The sequence below is a fragment of the Nycticebus coucang genome, chromosome 18, assembly GCF_027406575.1.
Source record: "Nycticebus coucang isolate mNycCou1 chromosome 18, mNycCou1.pri, whole genome shotgun sequence".
NCBI lineage: Eukaryota > Metazoa > Chordata > Mammalia > Primates > Lorisidae > Nycticebus > Nycticebus coucang.
In genome coordinates this window covers 45734859-45753093 of record NC_069797.1, presented here as the reverse complement: position 1 = coordinate 45753093, position 18235 = coordinate 45734859, and the positions used below count along the sequence as shown (strand labels likewise).

General features: G+C 38.6%; 1 protein-coding gene across 1 annotated transcript in view; it reads left to right on the top strand.

The window, feature by feature from the left end:
* The window catches only part of ANKFN1 (ankyrin repeat and fibronectin type III domain containing 1), a 434680-nt gene extending 416764 nt beyond the window's left edge, over positions 1–17916 (top strand). Inside the window, exons 19-20 of the mRNA XM_053570655.1 lie at positions 369–582; positions 16762–17916. Of these exons, the coding sequence (XP_053426630.1) occupies positions 369–582; positions 16762–17561 (1014 nt within the window). The 3' untranslated portion in view covers positions 17562–17916. The remainder of the gene's footprint in view (positions 1–368; positions 583–16761) is intronic.
* The last annotated feature ends 319 nt before the right edge of the window (positions 17917–18235 follow it).

The following is an 18235-nucleotide window of genomic DNA, read 5'->3' as shown; positions in this document are numbered from 1 at the left end:
AATCATCAGAGCAACCCTGGGAGATATGAAGGGGAAAATGTTTTGACCACATTTTACAAATTAGACAACTAAGGCTCAGAAAGTTCAAGTGACTTGCTAAGGGTTACTATGGGCTAAAAAGTGATGTATTCAGCAACAATCTAGGTCTTCCACTATTTGCACTAAATGACATAGCATCTCAAGTGAAAAATATGCCAGACCCAAGATATTACAAAGAAGAGGTATTTCATCTCAGCAAATCTACATTAAAAATATTTCACTCTTACTCAAAACCAAGAATGTAAAAAATGGATCTTCTTGGACTCTCAGAGAAATATATTTTAATAGTTGTTTAACAACTTAATGTCTTTTACCATTTTATTCCAAAGCAAATAGATGAAGTCTGGCGTGAAATAAGATGGATCATGGATGCTCTACAGTATGCAAGATACAAACAACCAGTTTCTGGCTTGCCCATCACTAAGTTGATAGACCCCTCAGATGAGCAGAACCTCAAGAAGATCAATTCTACATCATCACATATAGACTGTCTTCCATCACCATCCCCATCCCCAGAGCTGCACAGAAGAAAGGCAGTGAGTGGTAAGCAATGAGACCTTAAGTTCTGCTGTTTAGTTATCAGATTCTTGGTTCTGTTGTTTAGTTATCAGTTATCTCTCTGCTGATGAGGTTGTTTATACTGAGGCATTGGTTCCAGCAAGTGGTAGGAAATATTGCTCAATGGTAAGAGTCTAAGAACACAGAGGAAATAAAATCAGAACAGTGGAGGGGTAGGAAACTAGGACAATAACCTGAAGTCAATTCCATTTAAGGATAGAAAATTGATTCCAGTTTTAGCCCAGGTTTCCAAGATTCAAATGACATGAATCAGGGATAAAGCTTTGGAGATGCTGAATGGGGCCACTCTGGTGCTGGATGGATGAGGCTGGTGGATGAGAGTCACACCAGCCACAAGAATCTGACCAAAACGAGGTAAGGAAGGAGAACAGGCCCAACCTCTATTTAGTAGGAGTTGACAAGAATTAGTCAGGAAGCAGGTCCCAACCAGGGTAAGAGTTCAGGACAAGCTTCTCATCCACATAGCACCAATGATCTGGGGTGGAATGTTGAGGAAGAAAAAACCTTGGATAAATTAGAATCCTGAAACTGAGTCGAATTAAGTAACTGGACCTCATCATGGAGATTATGAACTTACAGACAAGCTGGAGAGGTGCCTAGCAAGGCACCTCCACCCTTGGGAATTAATCTAACAACAAAAACATGACTAGGTTAATGCAAATTTCTACAAAATACTTTTACGCTTATTCACAGAGAGAAAGCATAGTAGGTAAAGCCAATATAATGCTCTTGCCTGGACATGTTGAGACTAGTGCCATATTTCTAGTCAATTAAATGATGACCATTCGAGGCATCTTTCTAGATTCTACAGCTTATAACAGTGCCAATTTTCTAAGTTTATAATAATAATAATTTTAATAAATAGTTCTGATTTATAAGTTTGTCCCATAGGGGGCAGCATGGTGTAGTAGAAAGAGTTTGGGCTTAGAAATCAGAGACCTGGATTCAAATCCCACTTTCACTAACTGTATGAGCTAGTGCAGATTACTACATCTGAGCCTCAGTTTCCATGTATGTAAAATGAGAATAATAATATATATACCGTGAAGAGTTACTTCTGAATAAGACAATCTGTATGAGAAGTGCATGGCATATAATAGACAATATATTGTAAATATCATATTTAATGTTATTATTCTCATTATAGCAAACTTTAGTGATAATATGAGCCTTTTCTGTAAGTAAGTTTGTGTGTGCTCCTATGTTTTAAAAACCAAATGTGTAAATATCAACATTTAGCAAATGGAAGAATTTAGGAGACAGCCAATTTACATTACCACTAAAGTCCATGATTTACCAAACAATTTAACAAAATAATTCTTTAAATAGAATTTCCAGGATGTATTTTTATATTTATATACACTGGGCTAGGGATACAAATCAAATATCATCTCTGCCAGAAGCTAGGCTAATGAAAGAAACAGATATTTAAACAAAAAATTACCTGGTAATTGCATGTGTTCTATGGTGTCTATTGGAGGAAACCTTAAACTCACAAGATCAAAGAGTGCTTCCTGGAGGAGGTGATAGAATGCAGTACTGGAGAATAAGCAGAAATCAGCAGAAAGAGAAGAACATTAGAGGCCGAGGAAGAAGACTATACAACTGTATTGTAGTTTACAGAACTGAAAATAGTTTGGCTGAAACTCAGTATCTAAGGACATGGTTCATTCTTTTTTAACTGAAAAAAAAAAAAAAACTTACTGGTTACCCAGTAAGTGCCGGGCATTCTTTGAAATAACAGCAAAGACCCTGCTCCCCTAGAGCTTAAGTTTAGATATAAAGAGAGGCAAACAATGAAAATATAAGCATAATTTCAGAGAGTGAAAATCCCAACATATAACACAAAACAGCAGGTAGGCCAGGAGAGTGTTAAATTCCCTAGAATGATCAGCAGAGACGGGGGGGGGGGGGGGGGGGGCTGGGGGGGAATGCTATTTAAACCAACCTCAGAAGTAGGAGCTAACAACGCACTAACCTGGAATATTCTAGGCAATAAAACAGCAAAGGGTCTTGACATGGATGAGGAAAGAAAGTCAAAGTCTTTGACACTCAATGAACAAAGCGGTGAGTTGTAAAAGATAGGGGGAAGAGAGAGAGGCCAAAATGGGCAGGGTTCTATAGGCCATGGCAGAAAGTTTAGATTTTATCCTACTTGGGATGAAAAGCCATTGAAAACTTTTAAGCAAAGATTGCTATGATCTGAATTACGCTTTAAAATCAAATCTGGCTATCATATGAAAAGATCACCAGGGAAAAATCCTGGAAGCAGGGAGAGCAATTAGTAAGATAACAAAGGAGATACCAAGTTTTCTGATGGGTATCTCTGGGTATCATGATGTCAAAAGGTGTGAAAGGAGGAGCAATAATCTTGGGTGTTGGGCATGTTGAAACTGCTGTTAGTTTTAGAACATTTTGCACAAAAAGAAACATTCGGGAGAAAACAAGATACATAGAGTCTAGAGAATTTTTGAGTTCTGAAGCTAACAATACAGATTTAAGAATTTGTACACACGTGTCTGATGTTTGAAGCTTCAAAAATACCTGGGATTTCCTAGAGAAAGTAAATGGAATAAGAAGTGGAGAGTGTGGAAGGATCCCAGTGGGATGGAGCAGTGAGGCTTCTTAAAGAAGGAACAACCAGACAAAGTAGATTTTAAAGAGAGATTAGTGTCACAGGAATCAAGGCATGTCAAATGGTGAAGAAAGGTTAAATAAAACAACTGAAAAACTTCTGTCATTTCACTTTTTTCAACAAGGAAATCAATAATCTTGATGAGCAGTTTATGAAGGGAATGAGATAGAAGCTGAACAGAAGTAGATCAGGGAGTATAGGGGAGGCAAAGAAGTGGGACCAGGAAGAGTGACTCTTTTTAAAATCTTGACTGTGAAAGAGGGAAGGCAGTTGCTGGAGAAATGGAGGGTTGAAAGAGTATTTTTTTAAGGCAGGGAACCTATGCATGCCATGATGTTCCACAGTTGCTTTAATTCTACCAACAACTCTTTAATTCTATTTCTACCTTCACAGCCCTGTCTACCCTCTCAGCTCACAGAACTTTCCCATTGTTTCCTCTGCTCTTGGCCAGAAGGTCCTAAGTACATTCTTCCCTGGCTGCATGAGGGTGGCCTTCTCTGTGCTCCAGAAGTGCCAAACTCTCACGTTGGCCTGAGGACGGGTTGCACACACTCCCTGCTGGGAGGATCTGGCCAATTACATTTGGATTTTATTAACTTAAAATGTGAGCGATCATCATTCCATTTCTTAAAATATAACTCTCTCTTGGGTCCATTTATTTCTTTGAAGCCAAGATTCCATGGGCTATGCAACACAAAGATGTGGAAGGCAGCAAATGACAAATGACATCTAGTGACAGGGAAGCACTGTTGAGAGCTGGGGAGAAACATTTAATGTCCTCTCCCCTTAACAAAAGCAGAAGCCTTTCAGAGGAATGAAATCTGCCAATTCATACTCTGTCCTTTCCATGAAGAGTGTGACCCCTTGGAATTGTTTGGAAATCATTTATGAAGGAAAAAGAAAAATCTAATTTAGAGGAACATCCCCACTGGGTTACTCACAGGGCAAAGTTTGCAGCACAATTCCGTTCTGTGTGGGTAGGTTCACTAACTTCTAAGGAGCCTGATGGAAATACAGAGCCTATGGCAAACTTAGCCTCTGGTGCCAGCCCAAGATTCTGCTTTAAGGCTTTGGAGTGCCGTAAATTTGTTTGTGCATATCTGTTGGGGGGGTGGGGGAGTAGGGGAGTGGAACTCTTTAACTTACTTCCCATTTTTGTGTGGTTTTCAGAACACAAAGTAGAACTCCTCTGAGTCAATTAAAATTAAGCATCTCCCAAGGACCCAAGGGGGAAAGTTGGCTCCTAGAAAAGGCAGCTCAAGGCAGGGGGTGGAATGATTTGGTCCATCACACGGGTATTTTCTCTCCCACTCCTTTTCTGTGGGTATAGTGGTCACAGGCAGCAGCAATTTTTTCTTCCGAAACTGCTGTTTCTCCTGTGACGAGTGGGTGAGGTAAAGCGGGGAGGGTATTGTTTCCTTCAGATGCATTTGAAGATTACCCTGATCTTCCAAATGTAAATCTTTGGTAACCTTTTCCCAGATGATGTCAAGAACCCTGTGGCATAAAATAGCTCAAAAAATCAACAGAAATCTGGAGATATTATTTTTTCTTGGGAAATTAGGTGAACAACCGCCTGAGGCCTGATGTAAAGAATTCAGTAAAATTCTTCACTTAGAAATCATTTAAATTCTATTCAATTCTATTCAAACACAGTGGAAAGAGATTCACTGAAGCATAGGAGATAGAAAGATAGATAGATACATACATACATACATATATACACACACATATAGTAGAACCTCCATAGTTGACCATCTCCTTAAATTGACCTACTTTTCATAGACCTGATATGAACCTGATATACACATGTGAGTACAGCAGGCCTAGTTCTTTACTATGTTGACCACTTCCATATGTTGACCAGTTTGTTACAGTCCCTTGGGTGGTCAACTTAGAGAGATTCCACTGTATATATGTTTTATATGTATGTATATGTGTGTGTGTTACATAGATATATACACACAATACACACACACATATATATGGATAGTGAGTGATACATTAAAATGTGAAGGTAGATTCTAGGGCAAAAATGACTTATTATCCCAGGCCATGCCCCCTGCCTTTTAGAGAAAAGCAATAACTTTAAATCAATTATTCTTTCCTGAGATGTCATCTCCTTGCAACACCCTCCAAATCCACACCAACTCTTCTCTGCTATTGTTGGCATGACCCACAGAAGCCAGGAGTTACAACATCAATTACAATGGCAAGAAAGCCAAGCTCCCCAAGCCAGCACTAATACTATGGGTAGAACTTCCACCAAACAGTTTCTGGGTCATCCAGAGGGGAAATTCAAGGTTATAACACTGCTGGCTTGCCTAGTGGGCCCTCTGAGGGAAATTGGGGAGCATAACCAGGTTTATTAAAATAACAACTGGGCAACGTGCCTACCATGGTTAATGGAGCATATGGCCTGGATCTGGGAATAGAAGCTGCACTTTGCATTCTTTTCCATGAAGGGAGGGAGTAGCAGTGGCCTCAATCCTTGGAAATTCTCCTCAGTGCCCTGGCTGGCATCCTGGAGATTTTCCCAAACTGTTCTGGGAGAGGTGTCCCACTCAAAGCAATAGGTTCCACTAAGTCTTCTAATAAATAATACAACCACCATGCAAGTCAAATATTTAGGTTCCCACTAGAGAAGAGTTTCCTAAGCGTGAGTCCATGAACCAACAAGACAATATTTACCACTTCATACTCAAGCCCTTTTCCATCTCCTCCCTGGATCACCACAGTTATAAGTAGGTCTTCTCTTGACTTATCTCCTAATTCCCATGAGCTATAGTAAATCAGTTATATCATTTATTAACTTACTGTTAATACGAGTTAGAAAATACAGTACTGTACTAGATCACCACCAACAGAAGATGTCACATTAGAAATTACTGTTCCCCTTTATTACCAACAGCACTCTTACAGAAAAATCTTGAAGCATATCTGATTACTGGTTTATAATTTAATGATCTTGATGTTTTCTAGTTATTCTCTACTAAGAGTGAAAAGAATCTCAACAATATTAATATCTTCTGTTTGTAAGATATTAATACCTTCTGTTTGTAAGTATGTTTAACAAACTTACAAACTAATCTTCATAGTACCTATGGAAAATAAGCAACATAACTACCTACATGCTACAGATGAAGAAAAGTTCAGAGAGACTAAGAGATTTGCTCAAGATCATATACACATAAGCAGCAAGACATGACGCCAGCCTAGGTTTGTCCAACAATTATTCTTTCTGTTACACCTGGGCTGATTCTTAAATCGAATAGCACCAAAGGTAAAGCAAAATGATTTGGCTGATCATTTTCAGGAATGTCTATGGTAGATTAAGTAAGAAAGCTTTTCAGAATGCTTTCAGTGTTTTTTTTGTTTGTTTTTTTGTTTGTTTTTTAAGAGACAGGCAAATCTGGGGTGGCGCCTGTGGCTCAAAGGGGTAAGGTGCCAGCCCCATATGCCAGAGGTGGTGGGTTCAAACCCAGCCCCCGCCAAAAAAAAAAAAAAACTGAAAAAAAAAAAGAGAGAGACAGCCAAATCTAACTACTCTTTATGCTCCCAGATTGCAATATTCATGTTAGTTTCAATTTCACTCAACATGCTTTAGTAAGAGCTTTCTATATACTAGATACAGCACAAGAGGCTAATAATACAACAATGATTAAGACATCTTACACTTTGAGTGGGAGGTTCTCCTGGTCTACCTCATATCTGGGAAACACGGAAGATTCTACACATCCCTTTGCATGACTTATACCTTAGTCCATACCTTAGTCCATTCAATGACTGGTTTACTCAATATTTACTAAGCAGAGGTAAGTACGACATAGTACATGCTCTCTAGAGTTCACAGTCCAGTGGGGATGACAAATATGAAACTGGATAATTTATAATAAAACTTAGTGAATGCAGTTAACAGAGATATAAATAAAATGCTGTAAGAGCCAAGAGAACTGAGCAACTAACTCTGCCTAGAGAAATCAACACACACTCTCCTTTAGAGGCTGGGTCTTAAAATATGGTGCTTCATTGAAAAACTAGAAAGTGAGCTCCTTTATAGCACATCTTCATATATTCCTTCATCCCTTCCACACAATACATGCTCACTACTTGAATGCTGTCAAATCAAAGTACAAACAGCTTTTGCAATGTACTTGACCTGACTATGGAATGAAAAGAACAAGAAAGTGTCACAAACTCCTCAGGGATTGCTTCTAGTGGTAGTCATTTTTACTATCCTTCCTTTACTGGGTTAATGGTGGCCTCTAAAATATATGTCAGTGTCCTAACCCTCACTCATAACCTGTGAGTATGACCTTATTTGAAAAAAGCATCATTGCAGATATAATTAAGGGTCTTAAGATGAGATCTTCCTAGATTACATGAGTGGACCCTAAACCCAATGACTAGAATCCTTATAAGGGACAGAAGAGGAGAAGACAGGGACATAGAAGAGAGGCCATGGGAAGACAGAAGCAGAGATCAGAAGGATGCACTTGCAAAAAATGCTGATACCCACCAGAAGGTGGAAGAGGCAAGAAAGTGTTCTCCCCCTAGAACCTCCCATGGGACTGTGGCCCTGCTGACTTCTTGATTTCAGACTCTGGCTTCCATAGCTGTGAAAGAATAAATTTCTGTTGTTTTCAGCCTCCCCATGAGTGGTACTTTGTTACAGCAGCCACGGGAAACTAATACAAGATCTACCATGTTCCTCTAGCAGAAGCAATATCAAGAAGCCCCTGTGAAGAGTTTAACTAATAGAAATGTGTAGGTACCACAAAAAGTGGTAGATGAACCAGGTCCCAGCCCTCAGGAAGCTTCCACAGAAAGGCTATGGAAATGCTAGGTGGATGGCAGTATAGCAAGTCTTTGGAGTAAGACAAATTTGCAATTTGATACCTATTCTGCCACTTATCAACTATGAACTGGAAAGTTTAATAAGTTTAAGCTTTAATATTCTTATCTTCAAAATATGAATTTTTGTATTAAATGAAACAAAGCAGGATCTCAGCATTATGGCTGGATCACAGTAAGCACTATGACAACAGTGATCAGAAAACACTGATCAGATAAATGGAGAAGTTCAACTGAAATCAGTTATAAATTCTTTGCATGGGTCCTATTTCAAGCCCAATTTCAAACCTCCAGTTAACTTCTGTTCATCATCACTCCTAAGAAACCTATCCTGCCATCATCAAAGACAACCAACAATCTTGAGATTTTTTTTTTAATTTTCTTTTTTTTAAATCATAGCTGTGTGCATTAATGCAACTATGGGGTTCAATGTGCTGGTTTTATATATAATTTGAAATACTTTCATCAAACTGGTTAACATAGCTTTCACATTTTCTTAGTTATTGTGTTAAGATATTTATATTCTACCCTTAGCAGATTTAACATGTACCCTTGTAAAATGTACCATAGATGTGGTCCCACCAATTACTCTCCCTCCACTCACCCCTCCTTCCTCCCCTCCCCTCCCTCTCCTCTTTCCCCTTATTCTTGGGCTATAGTTGTATTATAGCTTTCATATGGAAGTATGGGTGCTTACAAATTAGTTCATAGTAGGGCTGAGTACACTGAATACTTTTTCTTCCATTCTTGAGATACTTGGCTAAGAAGAGTATGTTCCAGCTCCATCATGTAAACATGAAAGAGGTAACGTTTCCATCTTTTTTAAGGCTGCATAATATTTTATGGTGTACATATACCACAATTTATTGATCCATTCATGGGCCAATGGGCACTTGGGCTTCTTCCATGACTTAGCGAAGTATGACAGTGGTGCTTTAGTAGGGATTGCATTAAAATTGTATATTGCTTTGGGTGGTATGGACATTTTAACAATGTTGATTCTTCCCAGCCATAAGCATGGTATGTTTTTCTTCAGCTATTTCTTTTCTTAGAGCTTCATAGTTCTCTTTATAGAGATCTTTCATGTCCTTTGTTAGGTAAACTCCCAAAAATTTCGTCTTCTGTGGCATTACTGTGAACGGAATAGAGTCCTTGAGTGTTTTTTCAGCTTGACTATTGTTGGTATATATAAAGGCTACAGATTTGTGAGTACTGATGTTGTAACCGGAGACCTTGCTGTATTCCTTGATCACTCCTAAGAGTTTTGTAGTTGAATCCCTGGGGTTTTTCAGATATACAATCATATCATCTGCAGAGTCAAAGTTTGATCTCCTCTGACCCTAACCTTGATCACCTTTTCTTGCCTGTTGCAATGGCTAAGACTTCCATTACAATGTTAAAAAGCAATGGAGACAATGGGCAACCTTGCCTGATTCCTGATCTGAGTGGAAATGATTTCAATTTAACTCCATTCAATACGATATTGCTGTGGGTTTGCTGAAGATAGCCTCTATCGGTTTAAGAAATATCCCTTCTATACCTATTTTCTTAAGTGTTCCGATCATGAAAAAATGCTGGATATAATCACAAAGTTTTTTATGCATCAATTGAGAGAATTATATGGTCTTTATTTTTTATTTTGTTTATGTGATGAATTGTATTTATAGATTTATGTATATTGAACCAGCCTTGAGACCCTGGGATAAAATCCACTTGGTCATGGTGAATTTGTTTGATGTGTTGCTGGATTCTGTTTGCTAGGATCTTATTGAATATTTTTTGCATCAATATTCATTAGAGATACTGGTCTATAATTTTCTTTCTTGTTGGGTCTTTTCCTGGTTTGGGGATCAAGGTGATATTTGCTTCATAGAATGTGTTGGGTAGTATACCTTCTTTTTCTATATTTTGGAAAAGGTTAAGTAATATAGGTTACTAGTTCCTCTTTAAAGGCTTGGTAGAATTCTGATGTGAAGCCATCTGGTCCTGGACTTTTCTTTTGGGGGAGATTTTGGATATTTGTTGCTATTTCAGAGGTTGATATAGGCCTGTTCAACATTTTCACTTCATTCTGGCTAAGTTCTAGGAAGTTGGCGTGCTTCTATTCATTCATTCTAGGAAGGTGGCATGCTTCTATTTCCTTCAGGTTTTCATATTTCTGACAATAAAGTTTCTTGTAATATTCATTAAGGATTTTTTTAATTTCTGAGGAGTCTGTTGTTATTTCGTCTTTGTTATTTCTGATTGATGAAATTAGAGATTTTACTCTTTTATTCTTCATTAGGTTAGCCAAAGGTTTATCTATTTTATTGACCTTTTCAAAAAACCAACTTTTTGATTTATTGATCTGTTGTATAATCCTTTTGTTTTCAATTTCATTTAATTCTGGTCTAATTTTGGTTATTTCTTTTCTTCTGCTGGGTTTGGGATTGGAATGTTCTTCCTTTTCCAGTTGCTTGGAATGTCCCATTAAGTTGTTAACTTCCTCTCTTTCTGTTCTCTTGAGGAAGGCTCGTAATGATATAAATTTCCCTCTTAGGACTGCATTTGCGATATCCCAGAGGTTCTGGTAATTCACGTATTCACTGTTTTGTTCCAAAAATTTGATCATTTCCTTCTTAATCTCATCTATGACCAAGCTACCATTCATCATAGGGTTATTTAGTCTCCATGTTTTTGTTCGAGATCTTTTATAACATGCAGTGCCCTATTTTTCCCACTAAAGATGGAAAAATGTATTGCCTAAACTTTTAAGAATATCAGTCATTCAGCCCAAGCCTTTACCCATTTCTTTCCTTTTAGCCTGAAAATATAAATTCATCTTCTTCCTTAACCACTTGTCTCCAAGGACAAGTCTTTTCCATCTTTCTCAGGACCAGCATGAGCAATTGTGCTTAAAATTGGTCACCCCTCCTTGTTATATCCATCTCACCACTAGTAACTTTAACCATTCCCTCCCCAATAGTTCTTTCTTCTCTATACCCATACACATCTACCTTTAACCTTAATAAGAAGGCTCCCATTTCATCTTCTGGATGTTTTCCCTATTTCCTATGCTCTACCTATCCCATCTCTTCTACTGTCCAACCCAAATCAAGGCTGCAATTTAACTAATTTCAGTCTTCCCAGGAATCACAGCTTGACACCTATTATAACTTTGAGGCCTATGCACTTGCTTCTCCCAGTTGCCTGAACACTCTTCCCTACAACTTCCACATAGCTGGTTCTTTCTGATCATCGAGCTCTCACTTAGATTCCCTGTTCTACAGAGATGCCCCCCCACCCCTTGGCTGCCTTACTGAAAGAACCTTCCCACTAAGTCACTCTCTAGCTAAAATGCACTTTCATTTTGTTCATAGAACTTGGTACTATTTAAAATTAATCTTAAGTATTTTCTCACTTATTTTCTAATACATCCTATGAGCTACCTTGCTTTCAAGTAGTTCATAGGATGCATTAGAAAATCCTCTATCTAGCACGGAATACCTGCAAAGTAAACATCTTTGAATGAATGACTTGCTGGACTTCCTCTTTCCTCCACATAACCCCAGCTCTTACTTAGCCCTGCAGTATGAACAAGGTAAATATTTAGTGGAAACAAAGCTTGGACCACAGCTTCCTAGCTGGCCTCCCTGCTATCTGTTCCTCATTAAGTTCATCTTACATCCAGCCTGCTATCTTACTATCCTAAATCATAGCTCTCATCTTGTCCATTTTTCAAAATTCTTTAGTAACTAACCACTGGCTACAAAATAGGGTATAAATTTCTTATCTAAACATTCAACAAACTCTTCCAACTCCACCTTACCATTTTGAAAAATTAAATGCTCTTTCTAAAAAATATTTATTTTGAAATAATTATAGACACAGATAACAAATGTGGAGGAAGTCCCGTCAGCCCCCAGTAATGTTATCATTTTACATAACCCTAGTACAATATCAAAACCAAGAAGTTGGTACAATCCATAAAGCTTAGATTTCTCCAGTTACACATAAATTCATGTGTGTGTATGTATGTGTATACATGGGCTCACATGTATAGAACTATGCAATTTTATCACATGTAGCCTTGAGTAACTACCACCATAAACAAGATACTCAAGTGTCACATCAACATAAAACTCCACTGTTACCTTCTGTTACTTTACCCATCCCCCCATCCTTACCCCTGGCAACTAATAATCTCTTCCTCATCTCTAGAATTATGTTTTTTCACAAATGTTACATACAGGGTTCTTTCTTTTTATTGATGAATTGTATTCCATGGTAATAAATGCAGTGTTTTTAACCATTCATCCTCTAAATAACATCTGGGTAGTTTCCAGTTCAAAGCTATTCCCAATAAAGTTACTATGAATATTCATATACAAGTTCTTGTATGAAAATAAGCCCTAATTTTTCTGGAATAAATTCCCAAGAGTGTGATTGCTGCCATCCTTCATTTATAGCCTCGTTTTACTAAAATTCCATTTCTGCTCCCCATATTCTAGTTAAACAGGACTACTTGTGCTGTTTCCTCTTCCTTTCTGGTTTCTAATCCTCTTGTTGTTTGCATATAACAAATCCTCTTGGTTTGCTCAAGCCACTTTTTCAAAGTGGATGAAGAAATAAATTAATAGAGAATAGAGATGAATGAATGGAAGAAAAAATTAATAAGAGATAGTTTTTCATCAATCCTGTCCCAATAAAATGTAATCCCTCCTTCCTATGAACTTGCATATTATTTGCTAAACTTCTCATATAAAATATGTTCTTCCACAGTCTCATAGATGCATATTTGCCTTATACCTCTATTAAAATAGTAAGCTCCCCAGAGACATATATAATTTCTTATTAATTTTAGATCCACTCAACTACCCAGTACAGTGCTCTGTTACAGCAGGAACTCAAGTAATACAGAATCTTCATTGTGAATGAATAGATGAATTCAGTATCTCTCCTTAAAAGTGCTCATGGTCGAATCAGGAAACCAAGATCCTATATTTATGTAAGAAAGACAAAACAAAAATCTATAACAAGCTAAGTACCAAAGCACAATGAATGTTATAAAAATATAAGTCACGGAGAAGTAAGCAATCCCTTTTGGGACAGTTGGAGGATACTTCCTAGAGAGATTATGTTTGAGGAAAACCTTGAATAGATGATTAGAAATCAAAAGCGGAAGAGGGAATCCTTTTTTGGTATCCATTACTTAAAGAACAACATATAAATTGATCTGATCTTTTGTAGTGGCTAGATAATAGTCCATAGTACAAGCATGCCATGATTTATTTAACCATTCTCCTACTAATGGACTTCTAGGTTTATATCAGTTAAGATTAAGTTTGGAATCAGTTATAGAAAACCCAAGTAAGAGTCAAAAACACAAGATACTTTATTTCTCTCTTGTGTGAAAGAAAACTAAAGTAGACAATTCAATATATGGACTTCATGGTCTTCAGACACGAAGCTCTATTTTCAACACCACCATACTAGCACAGGACTTCTATTTCCAAGGTTGTTTCATGACCCTATCCAACACATCTTGTCACAGGCAAAAAGAAAGAAAGAGCCGTCTCCCAGCTAAGCCAGATCCCTTTATGAAGAATTTCAGAAGTTTCATACAATCTCAGTGGCCAGAACTTAATTATATGGCCATGCCTAGCTGCAAAGGAAGCTGGAAAAAAAGCAGTCTTTATATGAGCGTATCACTGTCCCAAACAAAATTAATTATTTGTAACTAAAAAAAAAGATATTAGAAATTAAGTAACAATCAGGAGAGAGGGCAAAATTGACATCTTGCCCTGCCAATTATGAGTGAATATGCATGTCATCCTCTATAGACAGGAAAAACCAAAACCAAAATGCACCTTAGACCCTAAAATTAATCTACTAGTCCCTAAAATAGAAAAATCCTTGATACTAACTCCCTAACAAAACAAACTTTATATCTGAATTTTGCAATATTCTTACAATAATCCTGTCTGGTTTTCTGCCATGAACAGACTAACTATAACTGGCAACCCTATAGGTCTTTTAATTATCTGTTGTGTTTTTTAATCAGCAACCTAGTCCTTCAAAATAGAGCCTCCCTTGCAGAACTCATCAAGTATATTATTTTTCATTTCTTAATGCTTCTGTGCTTCTATGTCTTCCTTTCACAGCACTCTTAACCACAAGAGAATTTCTAGTTTTTCAGTATTATAAACCCTGCTGCAGTAAACAACTTGTAACTGTCTCCATGTGTACATGGTAACAATTTCTCAAACCTAAGATCCTTTTCTCAAGTATAAAGACCTGCCAGGATAAATGATCTGAATATTTTTAATATAATCTACTAAATTTCTGTCCAAAGAACTATAGCAATTTATATTCCCACCTTTATTATATGGGAGTCTCTGACTTCCCACACATCACCAACACATGAGATTATCATGTTTCTGTTTTTTCTAAATATGATGGGTAAAAATGCCTCATTGGACTATCAACTCTCATTTTCCAGTTACTTTTTATGTTTAACACAAAAATATTAAGTTTATTGGTCATTTGAATTATTCTTTAAAGAGCTGGTTCTTACCTTCTACACATTTTTATTGTCTTCTTACTGATTTCTAGAAGTTCTGTATATATTCTGGATATTAATCGTTAGTTATACATGTATTTATTATTTTCTTCCAATCTATCACTTACCTTTTTGTTTATGATATCACTCGCTTTACAAAGTATTAAACTTTGATGTACTCAAATCTATTAGTCATTTATTTTATGACTTCTAGGGGTTTGTTTGCTTGAAAAGACCCTCCCACCCCAAAATTACAAACATATTGTCTTCTAGTACTTTGGAGTTTGCTTGTTATATTTAACTCATATGGAATTTATTTTTATATATGGTATGAGGTAGGACTTTCTATAGTTATTTTTAAAAAATAACAATTATCCCACTATATATTAAATAATCTATTTACTTCTCTACTTTGAAATGTTATCTTTACCATATGTTAATTTATCATACAGAATTAAGACTGTTTCTGGACTTTATTTTTCTATTCTATACATCTATTTGTCCACTCCTATACCAATACTATGACATTTCAGTAACTGAAACTCTGTATCACACTTTGATATCTGGTAAATCAGACTCCTCCCTATTTAATCTAATTTTTAAAAGTTGACTACTACTATAAATTTTCTCTTCTAGATTAATATCAAAATCAATTTATTAAATTCCATTAAAAAATATTTCTTACTGGGATTGCCTTTGTTGTGCAGATTCGCGATTATTCTTTTTAAGAGCACTTACATGTTTTCAAAATTAACATGTGTTTACCAAGTACCTACCATGTGCTAAATTCTGGGGGAAAGTCAAAGGATTTTAGACAGCTCTTCCCCAACAGAAATGTACAACCTGGTTGTGGAAAAAAGATACAGAAAACTTGCAGTAAACAACAAGAATCTATAGAATTAAACTTGTAGCTCACTCAGGGTCATTACAGTGTGTAATTTCAGGCCTATTTCTGCCTTAACTTTACTTCTGGGATTTTGTGTGTGTGTGTGTGTGTGCGTATGGGGAGGGACTTACTTTTTTTTTTGTCTTTTTTTATGGTTAAGTATTTACATACATAATCGATTTATTTTTCAGCCACCGTAAGTAAAAAGTTCTATTATCAGGCCAGGCCTGGTGGCTCATGCCTGTAATCCTGCACTCTGGGAGGCTGAGGCAGGAGGAATGCCTGAGGTCACAGGTTCCAGATCAGTCTGAGCAAGAGCCGGACCCCATCTCTAAAAAATAGCCAGGAATTGTGGTGGGCACCAGTAGACCCAGCTACTTGGGAGGCTAACACAAGAGGATCACTTGAGCCCAAGAGTTTGGGGTTGCTGAGAGCTGACACCATAGCAATCTACCAAGGGCAACAAAGTGAGACTCTGTCTCAAAAAAAAAAAAATTCTATTATCATCTCCATTTTACATATAAGTTCAGTGAAGCACAAAGAAGTTAAGTAACTTTCCCAAGATCACAGAGCAAGATGAAAGGAGCTAACATTTGAAACCAGGTTTACAGACTTTGGCCCCTAGGGTATCTCCCCTTTAAATTCCTGCTGCTTTGTCAAATGCCAAAATATATATATATATCTGAAATAAGACATATATATATATATATATATATCTGAAATAAGAACAGAGACTGAATTAGTAACATCCAGCATTGTTTCCCATTCCATCTTCTCTACAGATGTCCAGCAAATAATAAAAAGTGTGTGCGGGGAACTGCTGTCAGGGCTGGACCTATCAGAGATCCTCTCTCTCCTTTCCCTTAAACCAAGATCAGAGCCCACTAGATAATCTGCAGAGCCCTGTGCAAAATGAAAACGTGAAGCCCCTTGTTCAAAATGGTTAAGAATTTCAACCATGAGCACAATGTAAAGGTATATGGCACATCTCTTGGGTGTGGAACACAATAAGACTCTACCTAACAAATGCAAACACTGTAACCTAGTTGTGGATACCTTCACATTAACCTAAAGGAGAAAAAAAAAGGAATCTGAAGTGACTGACAACAGACCCTTTGAAGCGGGAGCCTCCTAAATGCAGGGGCCTAGCGTACCGGTCCCACCACTGTGCAGCAGGCTGTCCCTAAGAGTTCATAATCGTCCTAACATCAGTTTCTGGCTTTGCAGATTCACAGCCCTGCTCTGATGAGGAAGGCTGCTCAGAAGTCTTCCTCCCCACAGACAGCGACTACGACTCCAGCGACGCCCTGAGTCCCCGAGACCTGGACCTAGTCTACCTGTCGTCCCACGACATCGCCCAGCAGGCCTTAAGTGGCCTAAGCGGGAGCGCCCCCGACGTCTTACAGGTGCATGACATGAAGACCCCTGTGGGGCAGGGCCAGGATCCTCAGGGCCCCGCCCAGGGCCCAGATCCCGACCATTCGTGCGCGGAGTTCCTCCACAGCTTGACCCTTACCGGTTTTGCACCCAAGAACCACGCCAAGATGGCGCCAGGCGCGCGGCGGCCGCTGGGCTTCCTGGGAAAGCGGAAGCCGGGCAAGCATCCGCACTGTGGGGGCTTCAGCCGCCACCACCGCTGGCTGCGCATGCACAGCGAGTCGCAGTCGCTGTCGCTCTCCGAGGGCGTTTACACCCAGCACCTGTCCCCAGCCTGTGGCCTGGTCCAGCCCGGGGAGGCGGAGCAGCCGGGTCCTGCAGCCGAAGGGTCCCGGGGCCTGGCTCTGGCCCACACCGCCAGCCTCCCCGAGGAGCGGCAGAGCAGCCTCCCGGACGCCAGGCCTTCAGTCCACCGCATCTACGTGGAACCCTACCCCGAGACCCTGGTGGCCCAGGACACAAAGCCGTGGGCCGGGTTAAGCCCACCCGCTGCAGGCTGCACTGGCCTGTCCAGCCCCACAAGCCCGGAAATGAGCCGGGAGGGCCCCACCACCTCTCCGGTGGCAGAAATCCTCAGCAGCATGTTGTAGGGAGGCGACCCTGGCTGTCCAGCACTCCGCACCTCCTCCGTACATTTTACATCGCCCTACCCAAGCCCGCCCCACTACATCCCCACCCATTTCAAATGTAGTAAAATGTCACAAATCCAAAGGTTACAAGTTTAAGACCCTCTATTTTAGGGTCAAGTGGGGATGGAGGCCAGAATTGTCAATGTCATTCCCAGATCAGGCTAGAAAAGGCACGGAGGAGCTTTCCTGTCAACATGGAGACACAATGATTCAAACTTGCCACCCTATTGGTGGCACCCACAGCCGAGGAAGGCCAACTCAAAGAAACACCCTGTGTTCTACAGCTGGCTCTGTAATCTGACCCTGATTTAGAACTCTTTCGGGAATTTGATTTGATAAGGAGGAGTTCTTTTTTTTTTTTTTTTTTTTTTTTCTTTTTTTTTTTTCTTTTTTTTTTCTTTTTTTTTCTTTTTTTTCTTTTTTTTCTTTTTCTTTTTTTTTCTCTTTTTTTTTTCTTTTTCTTTTTTTTCTTTTTTTCTTTTTCTTCTTTTTTTTTTTCTTTTTTCTTGTACCGGAGGAGTTCTATTGATGAAAATAAGATTAATGTATTTTTTTCCCTCCATTCCAAACTTTTAGAAGAGTTTGAGGGAGAAAGACCCAGGTTGTGTCTCTAGGGCATAGGGTCAAGTGGACTT